The following is a 15278-nucleotide window of genomic DNA, read 5'->3' on the forward strand; positions in this document are numbered from 1 at the left end:
AGCAATGTATTATATGCAGAGTGATTCACGAGTAAAGGTCAAAAATGTATTTTGTGAATTCTGAAGTCGTTCTGAGTGAAAAAGTTCATATGAATATAGGTCCGTTTTCGAACGGTTACGGAGATATGGCTCTTTGATTTCATAAAAACTTCTGAGATTCCATTGTACTAACTCGCATTTAGAGACAGATAAATGACAAATTTAAAGTTTATATTCACGTATGCATACATACCTAATATTCTAAAAGTCGGGGTCGATGTTTTCGCGCGTTTTCAAAGGTACCTCCTTCTGCTTCAATGCACTTTTGCGCTCGGGTGTGAATCGCGCTCATCGCGCGGGAGAGTTGCTCGTGGCTGTCTTTATGCCGCATCTAAAATACGGTCGATTAGCGCTTCTCTTGTTTCCTCGTTCCTTTGCTATACCAAGTCTTTCACCCAACCCTATAGACAGTAAATACTCTTCGATATGGTACCCTTCTGTTCGGAAAGCTTCGTTCATATTCAGCGCATCAAAAATACGGTCGTTATGAGTGACTAGCTGGCCGGGATCCGACGGAATAAGCGCCGTCTTAAATCACGAAGTGATTTACGCATATCATATATATTATTTTTCTCCCTTCCATTATTCTTTCATCGTATGATGACACAGAATATCTGCATGGAAATATCATATGTACTTCGGTGCATTAAAATAATATATATTTTTAGTATTGTTTCATGGCGAGAGCGTGTGTTCAGATTATGGTGGGAAGAAATGTACGTGAAGTGAGACGACAGGTACGAAGGAATTAAAGAGTACAAGATTTTAAAGAGAAGGAGAAGTGAATATAAATTTTTTTCTTATCTACTTTAGGCCACCCTACTGCTTCCAGGGATGGGGTAATACGATCATATTTCCAAACATTATTTACAAAAAGTATACACAAATTATCAGCACATTGAAGCTTCGTTTTGTCGCTGAAAAGGTCAGCGAGTAAAACGTCGGCATAGTCAAAATAGGGCAATACAAGTGTCTGCACTAGGGACTTTTTTAAACAAGAGGGAAGATGAACATTTATACTTTTTAACACATGGATAATAGAATACACTTGTCTGAAGGTTTCTGTCATTTGCATGTCCTAGTTAAGATTATTATCCATGTGAATGCCAAGATGTTTTACTGAAGAACTGAAAGAAATATGCACTGTATTTTAACGGGGAAAAGTCAAGTTGTTTTACAACAGTGATTTGCAGTTTGTATTGTCATATAATTGCTTGTGTCTTTCCAGGATTGATATTAAGATGAATTTCTTTGTCCATGTCACAATCGAGTCAATGTCTTCGTTCAGTTTGTCTATAGCGTCGTTTACTCGGTCTAAGCGGCTAGATATATAGCACTGAAGGTCGTCAGCATACAAGTGATAATTACAATGTCTTACAAGAGATGTAATATAATTGACATAAACTGTGAATAACAATGGTCCGAGTACCGACCGCTGTTATATACCTGATGTTATGTTAAGCCAGGAAACACTTCGGTTCCCTGACACAACACACTGTTGTCTTTCAGTCACTGACAAATACAGAGTTCTGAATTTATGGATGAGCAGGTCAAAATTTACAGTTCAAAGCTTTGCTAAGGTCAGGAAGAGTTAGTATATCACTTTATTAGAGTCAATTGTTTCATGAATGTCTTCGATCACTTTACGTAGAGCAGTGTTTGTATTGGTCCAGCTCTAAAACCTCACCGATACTTATCAAATACTTTGTGTTCGTTCATGTAATTAGTAATTTGTCTGTGTACGATTGTTTCCAGCGCTTTTGATATGGCTGGCAGAATGCTTATTGCTCTATAGTCGTTCAGGTCGGTGCGAACTTTGACTTTTGGAAAAGGAAGAACGAAAGCTTGCTGCCATATATTAGGAAAAGTTGAAGTGATTAAGGAACTATTGAATATGTGTGCAATTGTAGGCATTACCATGTATTGTATATTATGTATGAGTAATATGCTAATACTCTCCGGGCCTTGGGCTTTCGTCTTGATGCGTCGGATGGCTTTAATTACGTCAATGGGAGTGACGTCGGTGAAATACAATTTGACTCGAGCTGTAGGAGCTGATTTAGGCAAAACTCTTTTTTTTGTGTCGTTTAAGGTGGAGTCCTTTACAAAGTATTCATTCACATGTTCAAGTGGGATACTTGTTCAGTAGCCCTCCAAGACCAATAACCTTCAGAACTGCTCCGGCATCTGCACTCACCATTACTATAATCTCTTAATGGTTCAGCGCAAGCTGAAGCGAGCTGCATTGGTGCTCATCACTCTACAATGATTTGACTTCAAATTGATAGCGATGATAGTCACCCATTTAGAAACAAATGAATGATGTGTCACACAATATGTCTGCAAAAATAGTGTATTTGGCAAATTCTCATAAATAAATTCTGAAACTACTATTCAATTGTTTTTTCAATTATATTGTCTGTAAAGATTAATTAAGAAATATACCTCACACATAGCATTTGGAAGGTTTCTAGCCTGTACACTCGTGATCATGTCTTGTTAGGGAGGTCGAATCTGAGAAACACCACATTTCACTTGTTTCTTATATGTGCTTAGCTTTTTAGATTACTCCATTGGGAGAAACAAATACCACAACCATTATATTATAAAGTTTTCTCGCCTTTATGCAAGAGTACATGTCTTTTTAAGTAACTTAAATGCGAGTAACATTTCCCACACACCTCGCATTTGAAAGGTTTCTCGTCTGTGTGCAGAACTTCATGTCTTTTCAGGCTACTCGACTCCGAGAAACACTTACCACAAGCATCACATCTGAAAGGTTTCTCACCTGTGTGCAGGCGTTCATGCCTTTTGAGACTACTCGATTCCGAAAAAATCTTACCACAAATATTGCACTTGAAAGGTTTCTCGCCTGTGTGAAGACGTTCATGGGTTTTTAGGGTACGAGAAAGCGAAAAACACATACCACAAACATCACATCTGAAAGGTTTCTCACCTGTGTGCAGCCGTTCATGCTTTCTTAGATTACTAGACTCCGAAAAACACTTACCACAAAAATTGCATTTGAAAGGTTTCTCGCCTGTGTGTAAGCGTTCATGGCTTTTCAGATTCCTTGACTCCGAGAAACACTTGCCACAAATATTGCATTTGAAAGGTTTCTCGCCTGTGTGAAGACGCTCATGGTTTTTTAGAGTACAAGAAATTGAAAAGCATATACCACAAACATCACATCTGAAAGGTTTCTCACCTGTGTGGAGCCGTTCATGTTTTCTTAGATTACTAGACTCCGAGAAACACTTATCACAAAAATTGCACTTGAAAGGTTTCTCGCCTGTATGCAGGCGTTCATGCCTTTTTCGATTCCTTGACTCCGAGAAACACTTACCACAAATATCACATTTATAAGGTTCCTTCCATAAATGCTTGTTCTGTTTTGCCGAATTAGAGAAATATTTCTCAGACATTTTGAATTTCCACTGCTTCTCATCGTCATGAGTACGAACATGTTTTCTTGAGGAACCTGAATTCTTGGGAATCTCATATACTGTCTCGTTGTCTTCATGTGCAATACCGCCGAATTCTGATGATACAGTCCTCTCAGTGGTACCTGCAATCCTGACGAAATTGTACTTCCGTTAATACAACACTGGTAACTAATATACACTGAAGTAACCAACCTTCAAACCAAAACAAACCTATTTCACTAGAAGGTTCGTTACCATTATAGATACATTATTATAGACCAATGGTGGGTATTCCTGCGGCATTGCCGCAGTGACGTCAGACCTCAGCGAAGCATCAAACTTACCCCTACCTTCCCCTTCCCCCACTCCATGGAAATACTGCCCGTGTACGTGGTGGATTATACTGGACTGCTGTACTTCGGAGCTTCATTAGTGATACAATGTCTTTCGCAGAATCATATGAATCGAGAGGATATCACACTTACATAAAAGGCGGTTCTTTCATTTCTCACGTTTAGGACTAGTTACAAATGTTCAGGACGCGAACTTAACTATGTGCATTCTTAAAATAGATCACCTGTTATACGAGTTCCAAGAACACAGATTCAGTGATTTTCAAAGGATGGAGAGATTTAAATATTTTGCCACTCCTTTTCATGTTTAAATTGAAAATCTTGTCCCAGAATTGCAGTTAGAGGTACTGGATTTGCAGAATGATGGCTCCCTGAAAGCAGAATGTGAAGGTCTACTGGGGGCTAAAACTGCTTAGACAGTTTGCTTAAAAAATAATGAGTACCGTCATTTCCCATAGATATGGTCCTGGAACATAACTATTGTCCACGATACAACTATTCAAATTTTGTACTCCATAACGTAGTACCTCGTTTATCTATATTCTTGTTGTACTGTAGTTTGAATTCAAGTCACTGCAGCTATCTACGAATGGTTTATGTTACTTCTACAGTGATCTTTGAATGGTTGTATCATGGACCATAGTTGTGTTCCATGACCATAGTTATGGGAAATGACGGTATGTATTCATCAACCTACCAGTGCGAACGGCTGTTTTCTAAAATGAAATTTATAAAGTCCAGCCACAGATCCCGCTTAAGCGATGCTCATTTCCTTTCGCAACTGAAAATAGCATGCACAGATATAAATCCCAATTTCCAAGAAATTGCTTTGAAAATGATTAATTAAATATCACGTGAATGGACTACTCTAATTACATATGGTTGGTAGGAGTGTAGTGGCGCAACTGTTTGTAAATCCGTCAGTGCACTGTAGAGTGCAACCCCTCCCACATTACGTAGTTGCCATTTAAATCCTGTATTGTGGGTTGCGTTCATTTTGCCCACCACTGTTATAGACAATTTATGTTGGAAGTAGTAAAATTCTCTCAAAATTCTGTCCTTCACCTATACAATTAATTTCATGGGGAAAATATCATGACTGCCATCTCTGAGTTTGCTTTTTTTTTTCTTAAGAAATCTCTCTGCCTAAAGTAACCTGCTGGTTCTGGTCATTTTGGACACAATTATTGTTTTAAGAACAGTACAATTAAAGGTAAGAAATAAATGTTTGTAGATTCTTAAAAGCAAATGAAATTATGTTTTCATATTACAGTTACACTCTCATTCTTAGAAAGAGAAAAATAGGTGTATGTATATAATGAGTATTACCATTAGTCGAAGAGTACGCTACACAAAAAATCATTAAACTTTGCTTTATCGTTTTTGAACACGAGTGTTCTAATTTGTGCGATTGTTTCCAAATTCGGATATCGATGTGGTATGTTGTGCCTTAATCTTATGCTATTTAAACGTTCATATATATAGTATTTCTCACATTGAAATTAGAAAAACGTATCACAGGTTTCCAGCAGTAGGATATGCTTAGCTAAAAACACATCAGACTCCGCAATTATTTCCAACGAATGCATGAAGTTGCCACTACTTGCTAAACCAAATTTTTATCAGATCTAAGCAGTGAAAATCTTTGATCTGCGTGACATTTCACTATGGCGACAGTTCTTTGAAGAATATTGCTCCAATATTCTTTACCTGACTGCAAATATTCAATCAGTTTTCTGTCCACCCATTGTAGAGTTTTCCCTGTAGATATAAGTGTAATTAAGGGGCGAATTCATAGTCAACACTTATCGTAAGGAAATCCTTAAGCAGTTGCTTATAATAATTTCCAATTCATAAATTCCACTGACGTGAACACTTATTCAAATAAGGTAGCTTGTCAGCTTACTCAAGTGTTTCCTCATATGCATTGTAATCAGCTGATTCGGTATACAATAGATGATGATTATGATTTAATTTAATTTATTGAGTTCTGTAATTAAAATGAAAATGAGTTTCGGCAAGCAAAAGATATATCAAATATATGGAAAACCCTTTAGAGATATACATAGACCAACAATTTTTAAGAGAGGATACCGTTTCGACAAGAGCACTGTTGTGGATATTTTGGTGTCTCTCATTGAAATTCACAATACAACCATGAGGCTTACCGATTTCACCACTGCTGAAAATACTAGTCGCTTTGAGATTTTATCTACAGCATCATTTCAGGTAGGTTTAAGTGGTATTTTTTCCGAAAAGTACTCGCGCCCAAAAAAAGTGTTATTTGCATTTTCGTTTCTATTCTGCCCAAGAATTAAGCTGTTAAAATGTTCGTAATTATACCACTTACACTTTGTTTACCATAAAAATATCTGTAAAGTAAATTAAAATGATTTACTTACAGGAATATTTCTGGAGTTTGCATTAAATTCAACTGCAATTTTGTCCCATGTCAATTTCTTCTTTTGGAGAGAACAATTATCAGACTTTTTTTTTAGACGATATCTATATTTCATAACTAGTTCTCTTAGCTCACTTCTTTCTTCTTCTGTGAAATGCTTTCTCAAATTTTCTATAATTTTTAGCTTTATAATATTGTAACAGAGCTGGGATACTATCTCACGACCGGCAGAAGGATTACAAGGTCGGCCGTGGTTCGGCGCAAGTTGCGCGCGCATCTGCTTCCTGTGGCATGTGCTGTGGCGTAGAGAGGAGAGAGAGCGACCACGGCAGAGAGGGGAGATATCCAGAGAATTCGAGAATGCCATCTCTGCACATTCGTGGAAATCTCTAGCATCGCAGAAATTTCTCGTAACTGGTTTGATTATAAATACAAAATGCGAGTGAACTTGAGTAGTAGTGTTGTTGTAATCATTGGACAGCAAGCCAGCCAGTCTTGTGTAGCAGTGAAGCCAACTTTGAGACCGGTGTTCGACTTGAGTTGTGTCCGTAACTGTGGGAGCCGGAAGTCCTGAGTTTGAGTGCAGTGGACCGCAGTTGGGGGACCTGAGTTCGAAGTTCAGCGGATTGTCTCTGAAGGTCTGGGGTTCGAGATACTGTGAACTTGAGTGACTGAGCTAGAAGAGCTAGCCAAGGCAAACGAACTGTGAACTGAGAACGGACAGTTCTGATTTGTAAATAGTGCTCTGTGAACATTAGTTAAGATTAACGGTTCATTGTTGTTCTCAATAATCCAAGTAAATTGTCATTGTCGTCTGTGGAGTGCAATAACGAATACTGTGTTGCTGTGTGGAGTGCAAATCCCATTGTTGACGAGAGCATTTAAACTGAATTGTAGAAAGTGATCATTATTGTCGTAACAATAAAGTTACATTCTTGTTTTGAATAAAAGTTACAATATTTACTCCTGTATTTCTGTACGATAATAATACAGATTTAACAATTTGAAGGTGCTCGAAAACAATTGAATGTACGAAAGCGCTCACGTCTAGCCATGTCAAGGCTAGATGTCAAGGGAATGCTCAGTGCATATAAAAGAGTGGCGTCTCTACAATACGATATAAAATAAGTGCCAAGGAAACGCTCAATCATTACTTGAGCGTTTCCTCATTTTATAAGTGACGACTATGAATTCGACTCTAAGGAAGATGTGTTCAGATGAATTTTCGTGCTCATTAACACGCACATTTGCAGTCTTCCAATCAGTGAAAATGGGTTAGGAAAGTGAGACTTGTTTTCACAGAACAGCCTACAAGATGTTCAAAAGATCGTAATATCTTTTTCATGTTTCAAAATTCGATTCGTCTTTTCTACGCATACCATACATTGCAACGTAATCTTTGGCAGCTACACTGATCACCCATTTAGCAGAATCTAAATTTCATTTGAACTCATCGTCTGTGAATGTGACCTTTTTATTTCGTTCCCTGTTCGTTCTGACATTTCGATTTTATATTATCCTACTCCTCAATAATTTGGTCACTAGATTGTATTGGCGTAACATTAATTTCGGATATTACGGACGTCTGTTCTTCAAGTAATGTGGGTATTTTTGAGAACCAAATGAAAATATTACCTAATGTTGGGTATTTTTACAAGTTCCTCCCTTTCTCTTTCAACTCACTGCTTTCTCTTTTTACGAAACATGGGCCCCACTTCATTTTGTTTATCCACTCATTGTAAAAATTAAAACGCCCAGAAAATAAAGAAAATGTACAGTACCTGGCCACATTATTATAATCACTCACATTTTTACTATACTTTACATATTACTTCCTCATTTGAACTCCGATTTCCATTCTTAACCAGAATTCATATTACATATTTAATTTTTAAACAATATTAAGTAAAATTACAATTATTACAATGTGAATTCAAGAAATATTGATAAATAACCAACCACACCTCATTTTTACAGAAATTTCAGTATTTCGTACGACCTCCTTTGGCTTTAATTACAGCTTCAATTCTCTTTGGCATGCTTACAGTACACTTCTGTATTATTTCCTGGATCCTCTCATGGTGATTCCAAACATGTATCAGCCTTTCAATAAGTCGAACTCTGGTAGTAATAAATTCTTTTGCCATCTCTCTTTTTACGAGAATCCAGACGTTCTCAATGGGATTCAAGTCCGGTGAGTTTCCTGGCCATGGCAAAAGTGGAATGTTTTTAGAAGCCAGAAACGTTTTGACTCTCCTAGCAGTGTGGCAAGGTGCACTATCTTGCATAAAAGTATATTTCTCCCTATTTGGGATCCATTCGTTCAGCTGAGGGATAAGTCTGTTTTCCAATACCTGGATATTATATTGATCTTGTGTCATTGTTCCCTGAACAATGTAGAGTCGTCCTAAACCTTTGCTTGATACCACAGACCATATCATGACTGATATTGGGTGTTTAACTGTGTTAACCAGACATCCAGGAGCAAAAACAAATTCACCACTCCTTAAGAATTGAATTACTGACTGTTACCAATGGATTGGAAGTATGGAATGTCGGCAGTTTTGTAGTCCACACCAATGCACGAAATATACAGACGTGTGCAAATTATTAGACTCAGCACAACAATTTTTACATTTACACAATTATCATGAATTACTGCCCACAAAATAATTCTGTATGCTAAAGGATCAGTACAAAAAAAGTCCTAGAGACCCGAATATTTCCACAAATGAGGGACTGATTCCCTGATGGTGAATGTGTCTTCATGCAGGATGGAACTCCCTGTCACAAAGCCAGATCAGTAACTTATTTTCTGGCTGAAAATAATTTAGATGTCCTTCTCTGGCCAGGTAACAGCCCAGACGAAAATCAAATCGAAAATCTTTGGTCTATCGTAAAGAGAAAATAAAATAAAACGACGGTTACCACTAAGGTGGACCTCATAGAAGCACTTATTCAAATATGGCACAGGGATTAAGACATCAAGAAACAATGTGAAAATCTCATGCACATCATGCCAAACCCCATAAAATTGATGATAAAGAACAAAGGGTTTCATACTAAATATTAATAATGTGTAATAAATGAGTTTTGTAGAATAAATGTTATTTGAATCATATATATCATCGTTTGAATCTAGTAATTTGCACACGTCTGTAAAGTAATTGGAATACCTATACATATTTCATTTATATATTTTCATACAGCTCTAATTCATTTAGTTTCAATATTTTTATTGCGTTCAAAAAGTAGTAAAGAAGAATAAATAAAGGAACATGTGACATAAATTTCCTATTTATTAATATCAATAACTTTGTCAAAACATTTCATGACAATGCAGAGACACCTCATCACCTGCCCTGTGCCACATCAGACATTGCCGCTGTAACCAAATGAACGCCAGTACCATTTAATTGATAATAGAGTCTCTCTCAATCTCTTTCTATACTGTTAGACCAATCGAATTAAAAGTTTTTTGTCACAGCAGACATTTATTATTATTATTATTATTATTATTATTATTATTATTATTATTAGTATTATTAGTCCACACCTGTGGAGTAACGGTCAGCGCATCTGGCCGCGAAACCAGGTGGCCCGGGTTCGAATCCCGGTCGGGGAAAGTTACCTGGTTGAGGTTTTTTCCGGGGTTTTCCCTCAACCCAATACGAGCAAATGCTGGGTAACTTTCGGTGCTGGACCCTGGACTCATTTCACCGGCATTATCACCTTCATATCATTCAGACGCTAAATAACCTAGATGTTGATACAGCGTCGTAAAATAACGCAATAAAAAAATAAAAAAATTATTATTATCATTATTATTATTATTGCGCAAGATTTTGGAGATTACGAAATAAAAATCTGCCCTCTCATCATTCGTTCTTCATTTCATCCGCGTTTCAACAGTCTCTTTCCTTTTTAATTTGTCTTTTTTTTTTCGTTACTTTCGTCCGCCATGACCTAGTTGGCCTATTGGGAAATCCAGCTCTGGCTAGACAATAGAAATTATTAACCTTCACTTTACCATTTTTGGACCCCAGCGTGCTATTTTGTGCGATTATTTCCAAATGAGGATTGGAATGTGCTATAGCTTATTCTACGCGTCATTCTTAGAATTTATAAAATGTTTAACCACAACGGAAGCCTCAATAAAGTACTTCATTGTACAAGCTCTAGCTTCATCAACTCTACTATTCCTAATTATTAGAAAATCAATAATTGAAGAATTGTTATCCCTAAGGTAATTTAATCTTATACTCAAGAAACTTGGATCAATTATTCATAAATAAATCTATATTTTCTCACAAAATAAGGAAACTTTGGCAGTGCAACACAACTGATTCCATTTGGTAGTAAGCATTATCATGAAAAATTGTATTGGTATTATCTCTAACTTGGTATTTGTTGTCGTGCGAATGTCAAACTAGTAACAATAGTGTCAAAGCTCTGCAACAATGTAATTTACAATTATAAAAATATATAGACCTGCAGAATAAAATTTGTGTCTCCCCTTCGGTGATTATAACATTTGCATTGAACGACGAGAAGAGGATAAATTGGGTCCACTGAGAGTAGTATGTGAGATGTCTGTAGCAAATTTTAGACTTGCATACTCTCTTAATGAATGCATTATAGTTGACGAGCAGCTTTTACGTCTCTGTAGACACTGTTCATTCAAGGTACTTATCAGAATCAAACCCAGGAAATATGGTATAACAGCCAGGTTGTGAGCAGATGCAAATACATACCATACTCATAACAGGAGGTAAACTAAATGAGTCCCCAGAGAACAGACAAGAACCAAGAAATGAGAATGGTCCAAGTTCTTACAATATTAGCTCCCAATGGGGCAGGACAGGGTAATGACAGGTAACTAACTTCTTAACATGCTGTAATTGTACAGAAATACTTTTAGCTCAAAACCTAACTCTTACTCATGAAACTCAGGAAAACAAAGCTGACATTCACAAACCGTTCACAATAGTGAAAGGAAGAGAAGTGGGTGTCATGGTGATTCGAATGACTTCTTATATTTCAGGAAAAAAAAAAGTGTTTTGTGCCATAGCCATCACAGCATCGTGACAAGTATTGTTCAAAGAAAGACAACAATTTCAAGCCACAAATAACACTCGATTATAATAACACAAAAGCAGGGAGTGGATACTGTAGACAAGATGGCTAGAGAGTACAAACTTGTGACCTGGTCTGTACGACTATTCTGCAACATAAATGACGTCAGTTGTGTGAACCCTCTCTAGACCCTTGAGTGGGAAATGAAGCAAAAGCATCGTAGGCATCTATTCCTGCTTGAACTAGGTGACTATACTGTTTTCGCTGTAAGAAAAGTCCTAATGTAAACACAAGCACGTTGCTGTCATACCTGTGATTGGCTCCCAGTCGAAACACTCACACGACGCAGGAAAATATAGTTCGTATTGGGAAACCACAATCTTGTATTATTTGAAAATAAAAAATTGAATTCTAATTGTTAAATACGATGAAACATATAAGTTCACTCATATGCAAAATGCTATGTTAAAAAAATCTACTTTTATATCTTGTTATGTACTATGAACACGAATGAATACCAACTGTAATACCGAGATAGTCTGTTCTTGTAACAAGCTGCTGGCGTCACTTGAGCTCGTAGGGGAGAGTCGGGTAGTATCGGACATCGGGTAATATCGGACACTGAGTTTCTTTCATCTACCACACGATGACAGTACCTGATTGACATGGTTACGTTTCTGTGATATCGCATAGAGAAACGTAACCATGTCATTCAGGTACTACCATATGGTGGTAGATGAAAGAAACGCACTGTCCGATACTACCCGACTCTCCCCTAATTGTTCACGTAAGCACGTGGTACTGAAGTATGGCTTCTGCATCCTGGGTGTGTGTGGTTATTAAACATAAGAGTGGAAACCCTAACAAAAGCCGAGAAAAACAGTCTGAAATGTATATAATAAGTTAAGTGAGTTTTAATTACAATAATTATAAAGTAAATGTTTCCTAAGCAAACGAATGCATAGTAGTGAGGTTAGGTCTACTTGACGAGTAACGGTAAATGTTTAACATGAAACAGAATGTCCAACAGTAGGCGGGAACACGTATTGAAAATCTATGGTGACAAACAGTGGCCAATGAAGCCTCACTTCAGTCACGTGCTATTGTTTACATTAGAATTTTTCTTACAGCGAAAAGATTATAGCTGGTTCGTCTCTGCATCACCCAGAGATCTACAACCGTAGCACTGAGAAAGCCAAAGAGTTTTTGTATGATAGAACTTGGTACTCAAACTCCATAGAATGAACGCTGCATTAGCAACTATATCAGCTGGAAATGAAAGGAAAGTGGACACTGCCACATGTGCCCCAATTTGCTGGACAGGAAACTGACCCGAAGCTTCAGATGATAGACGACATTAAGATATGTGAATCGTATATGGAGGCTAAGAGGAAGGCGGAAAATAGGAAACATTCGAGAATGCTGGGTTTGCAACGAAAGACCTGCCCTTGACCAGAACACTGTGACTGAAAAAATGAATTTTACTGTTGGTCTGATGTATATGATCTATGTTTGGTTGAAATGACCTAATTTTAACTGATTGATTTTAAATATTAAATGGAATTTGTTAATAAACTTAGTTAAACTTGTCTTGTAAAAATATGACTGCTTGTCACCTGTAGGCTAGTAATAAGCGAGACCTGGCCTTTATAAAAAAATAATACTTGTTTCACTTCCTAAAGAAGCCACAAACACATCAGATATAAATAAAGAAATAAACAAAAATAAATATATAAACAAAAAATATATACGTATTTAACAATAACCCCATTTAATTTTATATTATGCCGTATAGTATTCATCATGAGTGTAACCTAAAAAAACTTCGTCTTCTTCTTTGGTTTTACAGCCGGCTTCCAGCCTTAGACCGCCCCAACGATGCTTTTCCATGTCCTTTGATCTAACACCTTTGTTTTCCATCCTCTAACACTTGCTGCTATTACATCCTTCTCCACTTCATCCAGCCATCTTAGCTGAGGTCTCCCTACTTTTCTGGTGCTAAAAGGTATAGTGAGAGTCAATTTCTTGCAAGGATCATTTTCATCCTTCCTACAGATATGGCCCAGCCACCTGAATCTCCTAGCTTTAATTTCTCTGCAAACATCTGGTTCTTTAAAAAGTTGGTATAATTCATAGTTATATCTTTTCCTCCAACTGCCCTCATCATTTACTGGTCCGTATATCGTCCTCAGAACCTTTCTCTCAAATATACTCAGCCTACAATATTGTCGGCACTGCCAACTGTCCAGGTTTCAGAACCTAAAAAAACATTTGGAATAATTTTCTTCACCATTTTGTCCACTGTGCAGTCAGAAAGAAATGAACCAGAATCATATTTTACAGCGATGTCCAGCCCTTATAAGCTCACTATGTGCGAAAATATATTGTTGAGCAACAGAGTTAATGGCTTTCTTGACAAGCATTAGTTAATAACAACACCAACATATTTCTTGTGTGAGTGGACTTTGGGGCTATGTCTAAGCACTGGAAGAGGAAACAATGGCCAAATAGAAAGAAAAGAACACCTGGTGCAAAGAACATTGTGCAAGAACCATTGTATGTTTTATTGTAGTTGTATTTTTGGTGATGTGGAAGGGGAGGAATGATAGATGGCTTTAGCTATATCAGAACAGAATAAATAGATAGTTAATTAAATAAATAAATACAGTAGCGAAATTAATGTTAGATATTAAAATTATTAACGTGATCATCGGCTAGGATAAAAATACTTGGAATGGATTCAAAATGGTAATTATTGATAATTTCCTGGAGAATTACAAAGACCCTAATTATAAAGAAATTATAGAAAATATGTTGCAGGTTTTCGAAGTCCTGGGCCGCAATATTAGAGTAAAGGTTCACTTCTTGCATACCAATCTAGATCATTTTCCTGAAAATCTAAGACTTTTTAGTGAAGGACATGGAGAAGGGTTTCAGCAAGAATTTAAGCAAATGGAAACTAGACACCAAGAGAGGTGGAATGTGAATATGAAGACTGATTATAGAGATATCTTATGCGAAGTTTAATCGTTAAATGGCAGGAACGTTCTATGCAGCACAACATGTTGTCGAGCTATATTCTGGCTGTTTGGTTTTCTGTGTGTGTCAAAATTATAAATATAATTATTTTGTATAACACAGCACAATATAATTGAGTATTTTCTTACCTCACACCTTAATTTAATTTAGAATAAATAATAGCGTAAACATATATAATACTCAGTGATTCCCTTTAATAGATGGATGAGAAAATTTTCAGTATGTAGAATATAGACAGAAGTAAAACGAAGGTTCATGAACCTAAACGAGAACTTTGAGAGAGAGGTGGACGAAAATAAAAAATTAGGAATTTTGTCGAAGATGAATACTGCCTTTTTATGCATGCATACTGTATGTACTGTACGCGAAAAACAGGATATGCAACCACCAATGGTGTTTCTTTATAGGGGAGGGCTATTGGCTGGACTTCCTCGTATTTCGCTAGCTGCAGGAAGATCAAATGTAATTTTTAATAGGATGTAATAATATGATCCCAATAGTCTCACGATTATTCGAGGGTTTTGTAGGTTAAGGACATGCAGCTTAGAATAGGTAGGATGATTTTGAAAATTTGAAGTTAAAACATAGTTTTAATATAATTAGTCTACAATAAAGGCATTATTCACGAACTGGATTTTTGGGGTCAAGGTTTTCCCACTTTCTTATTTTATATATAGACTATATTATGTATAGAAATATACATATTTTTCACTATGGATCGTCCCAGATAATCAACATTCCAGTTAATCGAGAGTCTACTGTAGGTCTAGTGTCATCCCATTTTAAAATGCAGGAGTAAACTCAGGAAACTCACACAAGTGCTGAAGCTAACATAGCTTGCTGTCGAGGTTGTATATGATTTTGTTCAATTTTTCTTTGCCTTCCCCCAAAATGAAATTGTAGGGAGCAATTCCTTACATGAAGTAGTTCCTTTGTTTAATAACT

The 15278-nt window shown here is 36.7% G+C and overlaps 1 protein-coding gene across 2 annotated transcripts in view; it reads right to left on the reverse strand.

Moving 5' to 3' along the window:
• Positions 1-526: 526 nt before the first annotated feature.
• The window catches only part of LOC138693458 (zinc finger protein 235-like), a 28409-nt gene continuing 13657 nt past the window's right edge, over positions 527-15278 (reverse strand). The window contains exon 4 of one of the 2 annotated variants that reach the window (XM_069817441.1): positions 527-3615. In XM_069817441.1, coding sequence (XP_069673542.1) covers positions 2643-3615 — 973 coding nt within the window. In that variant the 3' untranslated portion in view covers positions 527-2642. The other variant, XM_069817442.1, reaches the window with a different exon arrangement.

The sequence above is a fragment of the Periplaneta americana genome, chromosome 17 (assembly GCF_040183065.1).
Source record: "Periplaneta americana isolate PAMFEO1 chromosome 17, P.americana_PAMFEO1_priV1, whole genome shotgun sequence".
Classification (NCBI taxonomy): Eukaryota; Metazoa; Arthropoda; class Insecta; order Blattodea; family Blattidae; genus Periplaneta; species Periplaneta americana.